This window comes from Ovis canadensis, chromosome 22 (assembly GCF_042477335.2).
Source record: "Ovis canadensis isolate MfBH-ARS-UI-01 breed Bighorn chromosome 22, ARS-UI_OviCan_v2, whole genome shotgun sequence".
In the NCBI taxonomy this organism is placed as follows: Eukaryota; Metazoa; Chordata; class Mammalia; order Artiodactyla; family Bovidae; genus Ovis; species Ovis canadensis.
Window position 1 is genome coordinate 28,749,992 of NC_091266.1, and position 20,754 is coordinate 28,770,745.

At 42.3% G+C, this 20,754-nt stretch overlaps 1 protein-coding gene across 2 annotated transcripts in view; it reads left to right on the forward strand.

Moving 5' to 3' along the window:
• Positions 1–2,215: 2,215 nt before the first annotated feature.
• TNKS2 (tankyrase 2) overlaps positions 2,216–20,754 on the forward strand; it is a 63,764-nt gene continuing 45,225 nt past the window's right edge. For both annotated transcript variants that reach the window (XM_069567509.1, XM_069567511.1), the window contains exons 1-2: positions 2,216–2,746; positions 19,099–19,323. In XM_069567509.1, the coding sequence (XP_069423610.1) occupies positions 2,548–2,746; positions 19,099–19,323 (424 nt within the window). In that variant the 5' untranslated portion in view covers positions 2,216–2,547. The remainder of the gene's footprint in view (positions 2,747–19,098; positions 19,324–20,754) is intronic.

Sequence of the window (20,754 nt, forward strand, 5' to 3'; positions counted from 1 at the left end):
TTTGGCTTTATTCTGTAAAATGAGCATTTGCTGCCTATGACTGAGCGACTGCTCTCATGGGTAGTCCATTTCTACTCCTGCAGTGTTTTTCAAACCTTTTGTCACCACTCATTTGCGTGTTCTGTGATCACTTAACTGGGAGTCATAACTAGCATTTTTGTAAACATTGAAGAGGTAAATATCATTTCATTATTTTGTGAAACTTTTGTTTTATATACATGAGCATGTTTACTGGTTGAATACAGCAATCACCTTTCTTATGCTATGAATAGTGGTCAGAAAGTTCAAACACTTCTCATTTTGCACGTATGCACCAGGAGAATGGATACAAATGTTTGCAGCAGTACTTTAGAACAAAACTTGGAAACAAATCAAATAACCAGTAGACTTGTAAGTCTGTGGTATACTCACAAGACAACTCTATAAAACAATAATGACTGCTTGAGACTTACAAGCATCACAAGTGAAAAAAGACCTCACAGACTGATACTTTCAGAAAGCTCAAGAACAAGTAAAGGTGAACAATATGCTGCTGAGGAATACACACATAGTAAGGGATTAATAACTACAAATTAATAATTAGAGAATAAGAAAATTAGGGAATACACTTGGTAAGTAGATGATGGCAGCCCACTCCAGTACTCTTGCCTGGAAAATCCCATGGACGGAGGAGCCTGGTAGGCTGCAGTCCATGGGGTTGCTAAGAGTCAGACACGACTGAGCGACTTCACTTTCACTTTTCACTTTCATGCACTGGAGAAGGAAATGGCAACCCACTCCAGCGTTCTTGCCTGGAGAATCCCAGGAACTGGGGAGCCTGGTGGGAGGCCGTCTATGGGGGTCACACACAGTCAGACACGACTGAAGTGACTTAGCAGCAGCAGCAGCAGCAGCAAGTAGATGAAACATGGAAGAAAAATGATAGATTCAATACCATTGGTGGTGTACCAGTTCTTTAGGCGGATTCACAGATACTTATCATTATGCAGCATATTTTAAATCTATACTTATCATGTGCATATATAATTATGTAATTTACACATTTATAAAAATGCCCCCATCCACGTAAAGCCTCTACCTTTTAGCACAATAGTGAGTTGATGATCCCAAACAAACGAACACACACTGAATTTGAAAAAAAAAAAAAATGTTAAGAAGTTAAGACAACACAGGCAGGAGGCAAGCTGGGGAAGATGCTTGTCTGCATGCCAAGGGTCACATGTACCCGTTTAGGTAACCATTTGTTGTTGTTCAGTTGCTAAGCCCTGTCCAACTCTGTGCAACCCCAGGACTTCAGCAGGACAGGCTCCTCTGTCCTCCACTATTTCTGGAGTTTGCTCAAACTCATGTCCATTGAGTTGGTGATGCTATCTATCACATCTTCTGCCGCCACCTTATCCTTTTGCTTCAATTTTTCCCAGCTTCAGGGTCTTTTCCACATGTATGTAACCATAGTTTTAAACAGTTTCTTAAGACCAGGGCATAGGTTAGGAAATGATCATGAACAGCTGTTATCACTCACTACCTTAGGCGTGAGAGTTAATTATGTGCTTTTCTTGCTTTCACGGCAAAAAGAAAAGAAATCACAATTCATTAAACTTTGTCAGCGATGTGTATACCCAGTATATCCACACTTCAGCCAAGTCAGCATAATATATAGACTCGTGATGGGTCCTTTAGTCCTAAGCTATTAACTATGGAAAGAGTAATTCATGTAAGCCATACCTCTCAATTATCTAGAATTGGAACAAACTTTCAGTGCTTTCCTAATTTTCTTCACATTATCTTGGGGCAACTCATCCAAACTTCCCATCAAGCAACTCATTCATTTCTGAGAAGTGGCTCACAGAAAACAAAACGGCAGTTGCGGGGAAGGGAAGAGACAGTGGCAGGGAGAAACCTCCAGGACAAAGGGGTTGTGGGAGCTGAAAACATGGAAAATGTCCACAGTAAGAAGTCCAAAATAACATCCAAAATTGGGGGGAAACTCTCAAAGGTTCTTTTCTGTGCAATAAGGAAATTCAGATTAAGAAATCCATTTTTTAATAAAGACATTAAGCAAAACATTCAACTTCAGCAAAACCCACCACAAAGATGGCGATGGGACGAAGCCCCTACTCCACCCGCGGCCAGCGGCGCTCGCCTCACATTTCCCACAAACCCCTCGGCGCGGCCCGCTGGCCAAAACCTGGCCGGCCTGCCTAGCACCACCGCGCACGCGCGGCGCGACGTCACGTGCGCTCCCAGGGCTCAGCGGAGCTGGCGGGAGGGGCCTTGCCAGTTTCCGCCGCCGCGTCGCTTCTGAGCTCGAGCGGCGGGTTCTCGGTGCCTCCGCCGCGGCGGAGCAGTCGGGGGTCGCGAGGCCGATCGAGGGATGCGAGGTGGCGCGGCCATGGGACTGCGCCGAGCCCGGTGACAGCAGGGAGCCGAGAGGCCCGGGCCCTGAGCGCGTCTCCTCCGGGGAGCCTCGCCCTCCTGCTCGCGGGGCCGGGGCTCCTGCTGCCGTTGCTGGCGCTGCTGCTGGCGGCGGCGGCGGCGGCCAGAATAATGTCGGGCCGCCGCTGCGCCGGCGGGGGCGCGGCCTGCGCGGGCGCGGCGGCCGAGGCAGTGGAGCCGGCCGCCCGCGAGCTGTTCGAGGCTTGCCGCAACGGGGACGTGGAGCGAGTTAAGAGGCTGGTGACGCCCGAGAAGGTGAACAGCCGCGACACGGCGGGCAGGAAGTCCACCCCGCTCCACTTCGCCGCAGGTAAGCGGGACCAGCGCCGCCTTGCCTCGCCCAGACCCCACCTGCGCACCCGGGTTTGCAGGCCCGAAACCAGACACTGCACCTCTCCCCCCCGGCCTTTCCCCCTGGGACTCCGGTCCCGGTTCTCTTGATGTCGTCGAATGGGAGGTGAGCAGTTCCCTGGGGTTTAGGGGGTGAGTGTGCCACAGTCACTGGGAGTTGTTATTGTTTGTTTGGGTTTTTTTGCTTTGTTTTGTTTCGACAATACCTGTACCCACTTCCGGTCTTAGAACCCTAAAAGGCCTCTACAGGCTAGAAGGAGTAGGGGACGAGGTAAACCTTGTGAATTTTAAAGGCCAGTTATCTCCCAAACCTATCTTTCTTGCACTTTCCACTATAACTCTTAAAAGTCCTTTGTGTTACGTTCTTGAGGCTTTTGTCAAAGGCAGGGATGTAATTTAGGAGGATCAGCTTAATGGCCCATTGACACATTAGCATTAATGGGTTTACGTGGGTAGCACTCATTGGCAAGTTTCTGGAGACGGACTGGAAATAGTCAAGTTTGGAAGAACTGAGGTCTGACTTAGGCTGGGTGCGGGATGCGTGAGGGTAGTCTCTGCCAGACACAAGTTGGGATGGAAAGTAGTATAATGCCAGCAAAGATGGTGCAGGGACTCTAGCTTGGGTCTAGATTTTAAATCGGAAGTAATCTCGCCTCATCCTGAGATTTAGATCGTTTGAATTACACACATACACACATATTTTTATATATGTTTACTAGGTTCATTTTATGATAGGTGTATTAAGTTTAATTGAAGAATATAAAAACTAGAGATGGGACACAGCTTATTTCTATGAAGCATTTATACTTTTCTCTTGGTAGGATTGTGATTGCACTCTGGAATGATGAGCCGAGAAACATAAGAAAGATTTCCTTGTTCACAAGCATTGCTTTTACGCTTTCAGTGGGAAATGTGTTCATCTTAACCTGTACCTGATTTAGAATGTAAACATTACTGGGTTCTCCGTCAATTACAAATTTGTTGGGTTCCCATTGAGGAGCTTTGGAGAAGGTTTGGAGGACCGTTGGTGGGAGAACTAGAAACAGCCTGTGGGCAGTGGAAAGGGATGACAAGAATACTAAAGTCTCATCTCACGTTTAGCTAGTTTTGCCTAAAATTTTGATGATCACCGCTGTCTCTGACTTGAATTGTCCTGCTTGTCCGTGTAGTCAACATTTAAGCAACTGATTTGGGAAACTGTCATAACCGACTGATACATAATCCAAAGGGTAGTGTTACTCAGATTCTGTTTGCTTGATCTGTGGGATAAAAATAACCAAAGAAGATCTTAGTTGCTACCTTTCAAGAATTTGTTGTATTAATGAGTTCATATCTGAAAATAGTAATATTTAGAGACTTAAGGTTATGGATTAGCTTCCTATTGACCTTGTTCCTCCCAGCCATCCCACCGTGAGCTCTGTCCCAACATCAAAGCACTTTTTACCAAACTGAAGTGGAAAACTTTGTGGTTTGTTCAAACTGAAATGGAAAACTTATTTTAGGAATCAGTTACGCCTCACAATTTACCCAAATTATCAGGTACAGGTTATAAGATTAAGAATTTGAGATATAAAAGTAATAAAAATTACTAATAGTCTATATTAAACCAGAGTTGTAAAGCTCTGCATTTAAACCCAGGTGTATAAGAAATTTTAATTAACTCTGTAAATTCAATCTGAGTTATTACTTAAGATTAATGAGAGAGAACCTTGCTCAAATTTTTAAATAAATGCATCCAGCTGCATTTTTTCTTAATATGTGGAGAATATATTTCATAAACTCTTTGTAGGTAGTGAGTTATTATGTTAACATGCACGTCAGCATGTCATTGGAAGTTCAGTGTAGGTGGGATTATGTAACAGCCTGACGGAGCAGTGTCCTGTGTTTGTACATTATAGGGTAAGCTGTAGGGGAACATTTTTTTTTTTAAGCCAATTAAAACTTGGACATTTTATGGGAGGTGGGTAGGTATGATTTTGTCTTTTTGTTTCAATTCCAAGGAACAGGAATGAGAGATCGGTGCAAAGGAAAATGAATCACGATAGAACAGTTTAGAAAATTTGGTCTGTATTTTCATCTTAAATATTTAGTTCAGTTAAAGAATAATTGCTAGCCCTAAAGGAGTTAAGTTCTTGTGTCAAATGGAAAAAATAATCAGATAAACAGTAACTTTTATATTATCAGACTAGATTCCATTTCTTAAGTAAGTATGCTTCAAGAAGTCACTGCTTGTCAGAAGTTTCCTCTTCAATCCCCCTGCCACCAGCCCCTTACCTATCCCCTCCCCTCCACACACACACAGGATGTGAATGAGTTTTTTGTGACATATTACAAAACTTGTAGAGGCAAGTTGGTGGTAGGAAAGCTGCAGCTCTAATTTTGCTAAAAGCAGTAACATCTGAAATTCTTGACAGTATAATCCCCTAGAAAACAAGCAGGTTTCAGTAAAGGAGATTGCGTCTCTGAACTTGCTTCTGAAAAAATGAAGAGGGCCAGAATCTTTGGGAGAAGGTCATCTTTTTGTCCATCATAGCCAAAGAAAGAAATACACAGCATTCTCAAGAATCTTAGAACAGAACAGAATTTTCTGGCTTGAGAATCTTAAATATGTTTTAAGATGTGCAGAGAATTGTTCAATGGAAAAAAAATGTAAAATAACATTCAGTTCAAAGAATTCAGGTATAGAGATGGTAGAAAGAGATGATATATATGTATGGATATAGTTGTAGTTGGAGAAGACAAGTTGAAAAATAACTTGCATTGTTAGAGTTCTAGTTAAACAAAGTAAGCTTTGTTTTGTACTTAGTATGTTACTTTTCTGTATTTATAGTATGCTACTCAGCCATGTACTTTGGGCTAGTCAGACTTCAGTTGCTACATTCAATTATGTATAAAGTATGCATATGAATTGCATATAAGGTTTCCCACTCCCCCACACCAAGTGTGAACTAGAGCACCTGGAATTTATTTTACAATCAGAAACCTACTTATTCTAGAGAGAAAAGAAGACTAAGGCTAAACAATGTTGCTATCCACATATGTGGAAGAAGTCAAGTAGACAAAGTGAGAGGATATGACTTGTGTGGCCTTTGCAGTCAAAGCTAGGGGCTAGTAGGTGAAAGGTTACAAGGAGTCAGACTGCCTTTAACAATCTACTGAACTGTGGGATTGTCTGGGAGCCTCCTTACAGTGGTTGAATTGGGCCCTTTGAGAGGTGTGGAAAGGATTTCTGTCTAGGGAAGGCAATTGGACTGGTAGGTCAGAATCTGACTTGTATAAGAAAGTGAGATGATTTCTCCAGTTGAAGATGTTAATAACTTAGCTGCCAAGGGGCTTCCCTGGTGGTTCAGATGGTAAAGAATCCGCCTGCAATGCAGGAGACTCAGGTTCAATCCCTGGCGGGGGAAGATCCTCTGGAGAAGGGAACAGCTACACACTGCAGTATTCTTGCCTGGAAAATTCTGTGGAGAGAGGAGCCTGGCAGGCTACAGTCCATGGGGTTGTAGAGTCAGACACACTGAGCAACTGACACTTTTACTTTCAGCTGCGAAAGACATAATAGCTTTTGTGATTACCACTGATAGCCTTTCCCAAAGTGGTGCTATTGAAGCCGTCCATTAATGTTGCAAAAGAATTTCCTTCTTTTGGCTGTAGGCCAACATCATAATTATGGGAGATCCACAAAAGGTACCCCCCTTTCTTACCTTGGGCTAGAATTATAGACTGTTTTCTGCTGTGGGGGATAATTAAATCCTGTATCAGTAGAAAACCCCTGTATCAAAGACCAGTCTATTTCAGACTTCAGATTTTTTTTTTTTTTTTTACTACCGGATCTCTTGTTATAGTATATTATCAAGACTTGAGTTACATTTTTTTCCTCAGCTGTTGGTGGATTTACAGATAGGCAGTAGACTTCAGTAGCAACCACTTTGGAGTACTTGTTTCAATATTTCTGCATTCAGATTGTTAGACTTTCATCACCCCAGAGGCCATGGCATCCTTTCCAAAGTTTCTCCTACTCTGACCAGACTATTTGTCCCAAGTTGAACTAAACAAAGCCTTCTCCTGTGTATTCCTCATTCTCAATAAATACGTGCAGGAAGTACTTCTTTCTGGATCTTAAAGTTATTAGTAAAGTAAAGTTATTAGTAAAGTTATTAGGTGGGTACAAAAGTAATTGTGGTTTTGGGCCATGAAATTTAAATCATAACTAGGCTCAAACACATGTCTATGAATAAAAATAGGAACCATTTCAATCAACACATTTTTGCCAGTGAGAAATGTTTATTCCTGTAGTGTAAAAATCCATACTTAGGGGTTTGATGAGCTTTGGGAAAGCATTTTCTGCCTCCTGCTGGAAAGTTGTTGAGATGCTTGAAGAAGTGGTAATCAGTTGGCGAGAGATCAGTGAATATGGCGGATGAGGCAAACTTTGTCGCCCAGTTCATTCAACTTTTGAAGTGTTGGTTGTGTGAGGTGCGGTCAGGCGTTGTCACGGAGAAGAATTGTACCCTTTCAATTGACCAGTGCCGGCTGCAGGCATTGCAGTTTTTGGTGCATCTCATTGATTTGATGAGCATACTTCCCAGATGTGATGGTTTCAGAAAGCTGTAGTGGATTAGATGGGCAGCAGACCATGAAACTGACCATGACTTTTTTGGGGGCGCAAGTTTGGCTTTGGGAAGTGCTTTGGAGCTTCTTCTCAGTCCAATCATTGAGCTGGTCATCTCCGGTTCTTATATAAAATCCACTTTTTCAGTCTGATTGAGAAATGGTTCTTTGTTTTTGAGTAGAGTAAGAGAAGAAAACTCCTCACGGTGATGGGTTGTTCTCTTTATTTGCGGTCAGCTCATGAGGCACCCACTTTTTTTTTCATCTTTCTGATTTGCTTCAAATACCAAACAACCGTAGAATGGTTGACGTTGAGTTGTTTGGCAACTTTTTGCGTAGTTGTGAAAGGATCAGCTTCGATGATTGCTCTTACTTGGTCGTTGTCGACTTCTGATGGCTGGCCACTACGCTCCTCATCTTCAAGGCTCTGGTCTCCTTAGCAAAATTTCTTGAACCACCACTGCACTGTAGTTCTTGGGCCAAAGGCATTGTTGATGTTTTGAGCTGTCCCCACTGCTTTATGACCCAGACCCATGTTGAACTTGAATAAAAAAATTACTCAAATTAGTTTTTTGTCTAGCATCATTTCTGTAGTCTAAAGTAAATATAAAATAACCAGCAAGTAGTAAGTCATTAGCAAAAAAAATAAAAGAAGACATGTGCATTAAAATGATGTATAACATAACCACATTTATTTAAGAATGTATACCACTATCAAATGGCTAAGTTCAACAATGTAAAACTGCAATTACTTTTGAACCAATCTAATAATAGTAAATGAGAAGTATAAAATGATAGCCTTTAAAAAATCTGACAAGAGTCCTGGCTGTGTAAGTCAAGCTGAAGGCTGCTTGACTAACATTCCCATCTTCTGGATCACAGGAGCCTTCTCTCTTTCATGGCATTTGTTGATATTTTCTGTTTTTTTAATGTTTCCTCCTGACAAAGCTCTGTGTGATGCCTTGGGTTGGCAACATATAACTGTCATTGCATATTGGACCAGCTGTATCATCAGTGGCTCATTCTATCTTCAGGCTGTAAAAAGGGAGAGATGGGGGCTCTGAGTGAAATTTCCTGAATCTTAAGTTGGTTTCTCTGTAGCGACTTCCAGTGCTTCACAACTTTTTGGAAGCCATTCAGATGAAAGCATTTCCAGTATAGCAGGAAAATATGATACTGTTAACAGGAGTCATGGTTTGCAAGACAGTTCCTGGGACTGCAGAAACTGATGGCACCTGGATGGTAATGAAACAAAAGGGAAATTGAATAGACTACTTTCTTAGTTGTCACAAATCATCAACTTCATATTTTCTGTGGAGGTTGTTTGCTTACTGTTCCAGCCAAAGTATCAGCTATACACTAAATAAATGTTTATCAAGTCCTCCTATATATCCAGTACGGGCCTTGTCCAGTGAACAGAAATGAACAGGACATCTTGCTAGCCGTTTTATTGATCAGCAGGTTGAGTTTCCAAGTAAGCCTGTTTTGTCTCACTGTCAGGGCTCTATAGTGGATTCACACTCAATGTATGATTTCATCAGGATTTTCATGTTTGAAGATGAGTGCTGTTACATAATTGTAAAATAAAATCGCAGTGTAACCTGAGCAGCTATAACCACTGACTGTAGGCTTCTGATTCCTTTGTAAAGAGATCCTTAGGATACGGAGCTGGGTATCGACTCTTAAGGATATTCCTATTCATGTTTTACCTGGCCAGTGAGAGCGTGATCAGAACATACTTTGCAAAACTGTTTTTCTTCAAAAAATGAGTACATAACAGAAATGCTTTGAATTATTCTTGAGACTGTAAGAATGGGGATTGTATCAGGGATTAGTTCTTAGAGTTTGGGAAGCCACTAAAATCTAAAGGTTTCACCAAACTTCCAAAAGTAGATTTTAAAATTTGAAATAGCTCCCTACTGACCCCTTCTAAATAATTCCTTTCAAGAAGTGACTTCAAACACTCTAAATCTCAGACTCTTATCTACTCTCAGAATAGCAGCATGACCTCTATACACATATTATAGTCTTTACACTGTGACTTGGAAAACATGCTGATCTCTCTGTCAGCCTCCAGATGGGTTTCAGACCTCTTAATGGCTAGGAAATCATGTTGATACAGTTGTTGAGGTGAAAGTCCTCATCCGTGTCTTGGACTGTTGGTAATTATGTGGATAAAATCACCTTAACCCTTTCTCCCCATATCTCCTCCCTAGCTAAAACTTCAGTTTCAGTATTTAATCAAACACATCAGTATTGATTCTCTCTTGTTAACTCTGGTTTGAAGCAACCATCGTCTTTTCTCAGTGGTATTTTAACAAAAGGCTGCTCTTGACCTTTGTTCAGCTTGATCACTAATCCTTTGTAACAGATAGCTTCCTGACAGTGTCTCATAAAACAGCCAGATGTTCTGCTACAGCTATTTCTGCGCCCACCTCACACCCCTTTCTTGGGAAGTTACTCTGTGAGTCACCATTTTGACTACTTCAGACAACATTACCACTGAAGAAATAGGGATCCTTCTCAAGGTCCTTGAGTACATCAAGTACCTTCCCAAAGAAAGAGATATCTTTACTAACTTTTCTTTATTCTGATTCTTTTTCTCTTCAACTGAAGTCTTTAATAAAAGCTTTTCTTCCGGGTGGATGCTGAGTGGCTGAAATAGCAGAACCACTGATTGGGGCAGCTGGGGGTGGCTCACTTGGGAGGACAGTGTGATCAGCAGTGCCCAGGCTACGATAAGGAATATTCGGGTCAGAGACCTTTCTTCCTGGAAATTTTCCCTCTTGGCTTTTGCAGTGCTATTCTTTCTAAGTTGTACTTCTCAGTCTCCTTTTCTCATACCACGCTGTATTTTTTCAGCAAATATGAACAGGTTTTTTTGTTGCTGTGTGCCAGTCAGTGTGCAGGACACTGGGGAAGTAGGGATGAATTAAGATAGACGTTGACCCTCTTGTTGCGGAGTTCAGGAGATTAGTACTGAACAGTAATTACAAGTTTTAATAAGTGCCAGAGGATACTGCTGTGAATAGCAAAGGGAAAACCCTTGTGTTTTTTCTGGAGCTTGAGTTCTAATGGAGGAGAGGGGGAAACCAACTGAATTGATTGTATGACTGTGCAGAATGGACCACTTTAGATAGAATGATCAGGGATGGTCTCTTTAAGGTGGGGACATTAGACAGTGAATAGAAATGCAAAGAACATGGGAGAAGGAGGCCAAGCAGACAGGCAGCATATGCTAAAGTAAGGTTAGTACACTTGGTGAACAGAAAGAAAGCTGGATCACGGTTCAGAAAGGGAAAAGTGGTTTGAAACGAAGTTGGAGAAGTAGGTAAGGGCCAGTTCAGGCAGCAGGCCTTGTAGACCGTGGTAGCAGGATTGAATTTTATTCTAAGAGTGTCAGTGGGAAGCCAGTGGATTACTTTAAATGGGGGTATGATAGGAGGGTTGTTTTTAAAAGGTCGCTGGGGACAGTGAAAATGTGAGGCCCGATTAAGGAGACTTTTGCGGTGTTTCAGGCTGGAGACATTTGGGCTTGGGCGGGGGGGGGGGGGGGTGGTTGGGCAGTGTCAGGGGAATGGAGAGAAGCTAGGGAACGTGTTGCGTCCGAGATGCCTGCGAAATACCCAGGTGAAGGTACGTCTAGTAAACAGTCTGGAATTCAGGTGAAAAATCTAGACTGGAGATCTCAATTTGCAGGTCATGTACCTAGGTGGTATTTAAAGCCATAGGAGAAGATGAGGGGAAAAGAGGGAAGAGAACTGAGTCTTGAGGAGTCCCAGCATTTAAAAATCAGGTGGAATAAGCAGGATGCCCCTAAGGAGGTAGGACATGGCCGAAACTTGGATTTCTCACCTTCTGCCACAGAGCTCTTGAGTCTGTAACCTTCCTGTCCCAGTTGATGCTAACCCCACTCCTCCATTCCTCAGTCCAAAAGCCTTGGGAGTCAGCCGTGACTCCTCCCTTGCCCCCACCTTCTCTTAACGTCCTCACCCTCTCACCCTTAGCCTCACCCCACATCCAGGCTGAGAGCAAACTATGGTGGCTCTACCTTCAGAGTGCCCAGACCTGCCACTTCATATTCGGACAGGTGCCACCACATTATGGTCCAAACTACCATGGTCTTTCATTGGTTTCTAAGCTAAACCCCCTTAAATCTTGTCTCAACCCAACAGCCAGAGGGTACTTTTCAGATAGGTCATATCATGTAATTTACCAACTCAGACTCCTACGATGACACTCCCTTTTTCCTCACAGTAAAAAAGCCAGAATTCCTACAGTGGTCCTCAAGCCTCTGTGGCTGGTCCTCGTTACTTCTGACCTCACCTCCTCTCCTGCTACCCCTTGTTCAGCTCCACGTATTCTAGCCTGTTGGTCCGTAGGGCTCGTTCTCTCTCCTTCAAGTCTTGGGTCAGATGTCACCGTCTCCGCAAGGCCTGTGGTGACCTCGCTGTTGTACTTTATGACCCCCTCCATATACACACTCTGATCACCTTTTTTTTTTTTTTTGCTGGATCTTCGCTGCTGCTCGGGCCTTTTTCTGGTCGTGGTACTCGGGCTGCTGCTTGCGGGGGCTGTTTGCAGAGCGCGGGCTCTAGGGCCCTTGGGCTCCTGTAGCTGCAGCTTTTGTGCTCTAGAGCACAGGCTCAATAGTTGTGGCACGGGCTTCGTTGCTCCACAGCACGTGGGCCCTTCTGGATCAGGGTCTTCTGTGCTGGCAGCCTGATTCTTTACCGCTGAGCCACGAGGGAATCCACGTCTTCTCTTTTCCTAATTACCTTCTAACATACTTACTTTGTGCGTTTGTTGTTCATCTCCTCCACCTCCATGGAAGTTCCTCAGAGGCAGATATTTGGTCTGTTCTGTACACTCGTAAGTCAGAGGCACCCCGAAACATGTCATCACATGGTTGATTCCCTGATCATTTGGTTTCCTTTTTTGTTTAAGTCTTGATTGAATTTGTCTCAATATTATTTTTGTTTTTCATTTTGTTTTTGTTTGGCTTCAAGGCTTGTGGGATCTAAGCTCCCCAACCAGGGATCAAACTTGCACCCCCTGCATTGGAAAGTGAAGTCTTAACCACTGGACTACCAAGGAAATCCCTCCCTGATCATTTGTTAAATGAACAGATGAGGCACGAAAAACCAGAAAGGTGTGATGTCATGGAAACTCAGAGATATTTTTCACAAGAGAGGGATTAGTCAGTTGTCAAGTCAGTTTCCAAATGTTGCTGAGAGATCTAGTCAAATGAGAACAGACGTGTGTCCTTTGGGTTTGGCAACATGGAGGTTGTAGGTGGCCTCGATGAAAGCAGTCATAAAGAAGAAGCCAGACTGGATTTGAAAGAGGAGTAAATGCGAAATAGAGAATTGGGGACAGTCTGTAGGGTTTTCCTGGTGGTTCCGATGGTAAAGCATCTGCCTACAGTGCGGGAGACCTGGGTTCGATCCTTGGGTCGGGAAGATCCCCTGGAGAAGGAAATGGCAACCCACTCCAGTATTCCTGCCTGGAAAATCCCATGGATGGAGGAGCCTGGTAGGCTGCAGTCCGTGGTGTTCCAAAGAGTTGGATACAACTGAGCAACTTCACTTTCACTTTCCTAGAGGGTTGAATATGCAGGGGAGCAGAGAAATGGGCATGTGAATTCAAGGAGAATATTTTTAATAAAATGGAACGTAAAGAACATGCTTTCACACTGTTGGGAATGATCTGGCGGAGAGGGAGAGATTGATGTGGATAGGAATACCTTGAGAAGGTGAGAAAGTATAAGATGAGAAGGGATTGATCTTTGATACGAAACATACTTCTTTCAACAGAACAGAAAACTAGTGTTCTCTAGTCAGCTTCATTTTCTTGCATGGCTTCAAACACCATCTTTAGGGTCAAGACTTCAAAGTGTCAGTTGTTAGTTCATACTAATTTCCTTAGTTAGAAATACACAGAACCTTCTGCTTATTGGACATTTGTTCCTCAAACAGATGTCCAAAAGCATTTAAGCATTTCCCAAAACAAATAATCTTATCTTAGTAAATATCCTGTTTTCCTTTTTATTTTGGATGTCCCATTGTCATCTTCTTTCCCTAAATTAAAGAAGTTGCCAGATACTGTCAGTTTTCTCTTTTTAGTTACTCCTGGCAACATTTTATGTAATAGGAAAAGAGTAGAAACAACCCAACTATTCATGAGAAAGGAACTAGTTTAATTTTGATTGTTGTTGTTCAGTCGCCTAGCCATATCCAATACTTTGCAACCCCAGGCCTCCCTGTCCCTCAGCATCTCCCAAAGTTTGCCCAAGCTCATGTCCATTGCATCAGTGATGCCATCCAACCAGCCATCTCATCCGCTGACGCCGTCTTCTCTTTCTGCCCTCAATCTTTCCCAGCATCAGGGACTTTTCCAATGAGTCAGCTGTTCCCATCAGATAAGCAAAATACTGGAGTTTCAGCTTTAACACCAGTCCTTCCAGCGAGTATTCAGGGTTGATTTCCCTTAAGATTGGTTTTATCTCCTTGCTGTCCAAGAGACTCGGAGGAGTCTTCTCCAGCACCACAGTTGGAAGGCATTACTTATTTGGCACTCTGCCTTCTTTACTGTCAGCTCTCATAACCATATGTGACCACTGGGAAGACCATAGCCTTGACTGTCCCGACCTTTGTTGGCAGTGTAATGTCTCTGCTTTTCAACACACTGTCTAGGTTTGCCATAGCTTTCCTGCCAAGAGGCAAACGGCTTCTGATTTCATGGCTGCAGTCACCATCCATAGTGATTTTAGAGCCCAAGAAGAGGAAATCTGTCACTGTTTCCACCTTTCCCCCCCTCTATTTGCCATGATGTAATGGGACCAGATACCATGACCTTACTTTTTTTAATATTTAATTTTAAGGCGACTCTTTCACTCTCCTCCTTCACCCTCATCAAGAGGCTCTTTAGTTCCTCTTCACTTTCTGCCATTCAAGTGGCAGGTTGAGGTTGTTGATGTTTCTCCCGCCTGTCTTGATTCCAGCTTGTAACCTATCCAGCCTGGCATTTCGCATGATGTGTTCAGCGTATTGATTAAACAAACAGAGTGACAGCGGACAGCTCCGTCATACTCCTTTTTCGATCTTGAACCAGTCAGTTGTTCCATATAGGGTTCTAACTGTTGCTTCTTGACTCACATACAGGTTTCTCAGGAGACAGGTGAGATGGTCTGGTAGTCCTACCTCTTTAAGAGCTTTCCACAGTGTATTACAATCCACAAGTCAAAGGCTTTGGCGTAATCGATGAAATAGGGGTAGATGTTTTTCTGGAAATTGCCTAGCTTTCTCTGTGATCCAGTGAATATTGGCAGTTTGAGCTCTGGTTCCTCTTCCTTTTCTAAACCCAGCATGGGCATCTGGAAGTTCTTGGTTTGCATAATGCCGAAGCTGAGGGTGCAAGAGTGTAAGCATGCCCTTGCTAGCATGGCAGGTGAGTGCCATTGTCTGATGGTGAGTGCATTCTTTGGTACTACCCTTTTGGGAGAATTAGGATGAGGATTGACCTTTTCCAGTCCTGTGGCCACTGCTGGGTCTTCCAGCAGTGGAGGTAATGAAAAGATTCAAGGGATTAGAACTTGTAAGTAGTGTGCCTGAAGAGCTATGGACGGAGGTCCGTAGTGCTGTACAGGAGGCAGCCAACAAAGCCATCCCAAAGAAAAAGAGAAGCAGAAAGGCAAGGTGGCATCTGAGGAGGCCTTACAGACAGCTAAAGAGCGAAGAGAAGAAACAAGGGAGAAAGGAAAAGGCACATCCAACCAAACGCAGATTTCCAAAGAACAGCATGGAGAGACAAGAAGGCCTTCTTCAGTGAGCAGTGTATAAAACTAAAAACAACCGAAGAAAGACTAGAGAGCTCGTCAGGAAAATGGGAGATATCAAGGGAACATTTTGCCCAAAGATGGGCAAAATAAAGGACAGAAACGGTAGAGACCTAGTAGACGCTGAAGAGATGGAGAGAATTCATGGAAGAGCTGCGCAGAAAAGGTTTAAATGAACCAGGTTATTACGATGGTGTGGTCAGCCACCCGGAGCAAGACCTTCTGGACAGTGCAGTCGAGTGGGCCTTAAGAAGCACTGCTGTTAATAAAGCTAATGGATGCGACGGAATTCTAGTAGAACTCTTCAAAACCCTAAAGGATGGTGCCATCAAGGTGTTGCACTCAGTATGTCCGCAGATCTGGAAGAAGATTCATGAGAAAGGAACTAGTTTATAAATTGATTGTTTTTTTTGTTCAGTTTGCCCAGTCATGGTCTTTGCGACCTATGGACTGCAGCATGCCAGGCTTTCCTGTCCCTCACCATCTCCCAGTTTGCCCAAGTTCGTGTCCATTGCATTGGTGATGCCCTAAAACTAGTTCAATTTTGATACTTGCAGTCAATGAAATGTGTGGCTATCAGAGTTGATTTGGAGGATATTATTAGCTTTTTTAAAAGGCAGATGCAAAGCAAGGTTTTAAAATATACTTATTAGTAGGCAATTTGCTTGTCCTTCAGTGGCCATTCATATTTTACAGCAGTGTTTTTCATGCTGTTTCTTTGAGATGCCTCTGAAGTAGAGGGATAATTTCGTTTGGGTCTTTGAGGAGAAGAAGGCAGGTTCAGCCTGAATAGTATTATTTTAAATTGAATTCAGTTAATTTGCAACTCTGTGCATGCCAACTGTGTACCAGGCATTGGGTATTTTTGCAGCAAACAAGACACATATTGGGATTTTATGTAAGATTTCATTAGGAAGTGTTAACTCAGAAAGGCTTATACACCTCCATGTTCACTGCAGCATTTTTTCTTTTCTTCCTGTTTTTTAAAATTGAAGTATAGTTAATTTATAGTGGTGTGCTGGTTTCTGGTGTGCTGCACAATGATTTGGTTTTGTGTGTGTGTGTATAAATTCTTTTTAAAATTGTTTTTCCATTATAATTTATTATAAGACATTGATATAGTCCCTGTGCTATATAATAGGTCCCTGATGATTATCTGTTTTATAAATACTAGTTTGAATCTGCTAATCCCAAGCTCCTAATGTATTGATCCCCTCAGTTCCCTTTTGGTAACCATAAATTGTTTTGTCTGTGAGTCTGTAATTCTTTACAACCCCAGTGAACTGCATAGCACTCCATACTCCTCTGTCTTCCACTATCATACCATACTTTAGAAGTGATACTTGATATTTGTCTTATCCATTCCTCTGTGGACGGACATTCAAGTTGCTTCCATGTCTTGGCTATTGTAAGTAGTACCATTGCAACATTGTTTACAAAAGCTAAGACATGGGGAAAAAAGCTAAGTGCCTGTCCAGGTATGAATGGATAAAGAAATTGTGGTGTATATACACGATGGAATATAATTCAGCTGGAAAAAAATGGATATCTTGCCATTTGCAATAGCATGGATGGACTTTCAGATATTAAGCTGTGTGAAGTTAAATCCCGGGGATGTAATATGCAGCATGAAGACTATAGTCAATAATGCTGCATTGTATATTTGAAAGTTGCTAAGAGAGTAGATCTTAAAAGTTCTCATCACAGGAAAAAGTACCTATATGTGGTGGTAATGTTACCTAGATTTATTGTGTTCATTTTGCAGTATATACATGAAGGAAATGGCAACCCACTCCAGTACTCTTGCCTGGAGAATTCCGTGGACAGAGAGCCTGGTGGGCTGCTGTCCATGGGGTTGCACAGTCGAACACGACTGAAGTGACTTAGTATGCATGCATGCGTGCAGTATATACAAATCATATCATTATGTGATACACCTGAAACTAATATAACCTTATATGTTAATTATGTCTCAGTTTTTTTCCTAGGCAAAAAAGATTTCCTTTAAGTCTGTTCCCTGAAAGCAGCTTGAGAAACACTGTAGTCTGTAGGACAAAATCCAGGTACCACCTTAGTGTGGCTGAAAAGATTCTTCCTTTTTCGACTTCTGCCTGCGTGGCCATTCTTTGTCCTAGCCGCTATAATGATTTGCTCTTTCACACTTGTGTACATTCTGTTTCTCCTGCTTGAATTGCTGTGCTCCTCCCTTGTTTAGCTTCTTCCCACTCCCTCTTTTCTCCTAACCTCTCTTCTCTTCTCACCTTTCTTCTCTCTTCATTCTCCTAGTGATCTCTTCATTTTTAATGGAAGCCTTCAGCTCAGGTGTCATCACTGGACTCTTCTCTGGGATTGTCCTTCCTGTTCTTTGCTTTCCACTAATTTAGATAGTCTCTTCTTTGAGCTCTAGTAGCATTTTATATATACCTCTTTTATGAGTTATAGTATACTAAAACTACTACTTCTAATTGTTTTTCCACATCCTAAATTGTAAGCTCTTTGAAAATAGGAGATCAGTCCCAGGTGTTCATTGGAAGGACTGATGTTGAAGCTGAAACTCCAGTACTTTGGCCACCTGATTTGAAGAGCTGACTTATTGGAAAAGACTCTGATGCTGGGAAAGACTGAGGGCAGAAGGAGAAGGGGACGACAGAGGATGAGATGGTTGGATGGCATCACCGACTTGATGGACATGGGTTTGGGTGGACTCTGGGAGTTGGTGATGGACAAGGAGGCCTGGTGTGCTGGGGTTCATGGGGTTGCAAAGGGTCAGACAGGTCTGAGCGACTGAGCTGAACTGAGGATAGGAAGAGTCAAAGACTGAGAATAGGGGGAATCAAAGATATTGATGTCTCTGACATAGAGCTTAGCAATATTTAGACAAAACAAAACAGTTAATGTCTTCAGTCATCTAACTTTTCCCTCAGCTACAGCCAGACCAGTCCCAGATGTACCCCTTGGAAAGATTATATGTTTTTGCTTTCTCATTCAACTCCATTTTGGTCTTAGAAGGACTGCATTCAGTCTTGATAGTTGTAAGAATATTCTGGTAAAATTTCAGATGAGTGAAAAGGTCTTCGCTCTCTCTCTCCCAATACTCATATATATCTTCCCATCTGCTTTAACATATATCTGAAGTCCTTTTCCTTTAACAATTGTAAAAAGATTTTAGGTGCTATTATATGTAAGAGATTAAAACCCATCGGTACTAAACCTGTAAACCAATATAAACGAGTTGTCAGACTTCTTCGGGCTTGTTTGTTCTGGGGGCAGTTGCAACAGAACTATGGGACATGGGTTTTTTTTTGGGGGGGTGGACCTGGGTTTTAAAGGAGGCCTCTTGCTAGGCAGAGTTGCTTGTGTTGTGCAAGTGGCAGAGTAGGCGCTCCTCCAAGGATACTCACGTCACGCTTTTGCCTGGTGTCGCCTCTCTTTGTCTTCAGTACAAACTTTCTGTTGCTTTCTCATGGTCCCCCAATTCAGTAGAAACGTTTTATGAGATGGGATGTGGGAAAGGGAGTCTAGTGAGAGTTGGTCAGTGTATACTTTGAATACATAACAAAATATGCAGAACCCGTTATTTGTAATTAGGAATGCTGTTGTAGAGTGGGAAACATTTGAACTTCCGGCTTTCAGTCACTAATTACATAACCTTCCTCTGAAGTTAGTAGTAGTACTGCCTAATGCATCAGAGAGACCCTTTGGCTTTCTCATTAAGATTAGTGAGTGATGTATTTCGTCAGTGAATTTTTGTATCTGTTAATGTTTTGCATCCCAAAATACGTTAGTATGACGTGTATTTATTGCTTCTATCTTGGTATATTTTCTTTGGAGAACTTATATGTGGATGATTTACTTTCTTCCAGGTTTTGGTCGGAAAGATGTAGTTGAATATTTGCTTCAGAATGGCGCAAACGTCCAAGCACGCGATGATGGGGGGCTTATTCCTCTTCATAATGCATGCTCTTTTGGCCATGCGGAAGTGGTCAATCTGCTTTTGCGACATGGTGCAGACCCAAATGCTCGTGATAATTGGAATTACACTCCTCTCCATGAAGCTGCAATTAAAGGAAAGATTGATGTTTGCATCGGTAAGACTGTTTACATTCCAGAATTTTTCAGAAATAGTTTGTAACTATTCTGAATCTAAATTGAATTTATTTGTTAATGTGATCAAATTTTGCCAGACTGAATTTAAATATTTAGGAAGACTTAATGATTAACCTAGTCACTGTTTACTGAGTGTCTTTTTGAATGTGGTACTGAGCTTAAAATTTTTAGATGATAGAGTAATACAGAATTTCTCTTCTTCGGAAGTGTGGATTCTCTTGGGACTGATACCCACAAAGAACCAGATGAAGGCATGATGGAAGTGAACAGAGTGTTAGAGGATAATAGTGCAGTGAATGGGCTGGAGTTGAGTCACTCCTTTATAAGTCTTCTAGGAAGTATTGGGGAGAAAGGTTGCAAAGGGAAGTGTATTGACTATTTTATAAGGAGCTTTGAATTCCAGATTAAGGAGCTTTTTGTGTGGATAGTGTGGAATCATTGATAACTTTTAAGGAGGGGACAGTGTGATGAGAGCAGTGTATTTAGGAAGAGTGATTTGGTAGAGGGCTGAGTGGACTGCATGATATTAGGAAGACTAGGAAGCTGTAGAATAACACAAGTGAAGAAGGATGAAGGCATGAACTAGGATGGTTGTGGGAGAGTAGAAATGGTAGCATAAGTAAAGAAGTGTTTGGAGAAAAAATTGTCAATCATGTAGGATACTTTAATGAAATAGAATTTGCCTAGCAGGTTAATCACTGACAAAAAGTTACATGTGAGAAGGCTGCTGATTTGAGAGTTGTCATTAACCCAGTATTGACTTTTCTGAGCCTAAAGAGTCAGAGATTTTGGACTCTGCTACCTTACTTCTATTTCCTGATGCAAAACAGGGACATTTTAAATCCTTTCTATCTAGAAAGCCAGTTCCATGCACTAGGAAAGGTCTAGGGAACCTGTTTTGTTCTCTCTCCCCTCCAACCCAACCTCAAATCACTTTATACAAAAGTCATGAGCTTAGTTTGAATTAGGTTAGGTAATTTATAAAGAAAAGAAAAAGATTACCTAGTAATGTCTGTCCAGTTCTCCTTTCCTGTGTGTTACCTTTTTTGGTTTGTTTTTATCTTTTGTGTTATCTGTCCTCTGCTCAGAATCCTTTTCTGTTCTGTGAGTTTCAGGCCTATTGATACTTAGTTTTAATAATGTAGAGTTTTTCAAATATAGTGATGTGTCTGCACTGTCCAGTGTGGGCTTCCCAGATGGCACTAGTGGAAAAGAACCTGTTTGCCGGTGCAGAATACATAAGAGATGCAGGTTTGATCGCTGGGTCAGAAAGATCCCCTGGAGGAGGGCGTGGCAACCCACTCCAGTATTCCTGCCTGGAGAATCCCATGGACAGAGAAGCATGGAGGGCTATAGTCCATAAGGTCACAAAGAGTCAGACATGATTGAGCTACTTAGCACATACGCACACA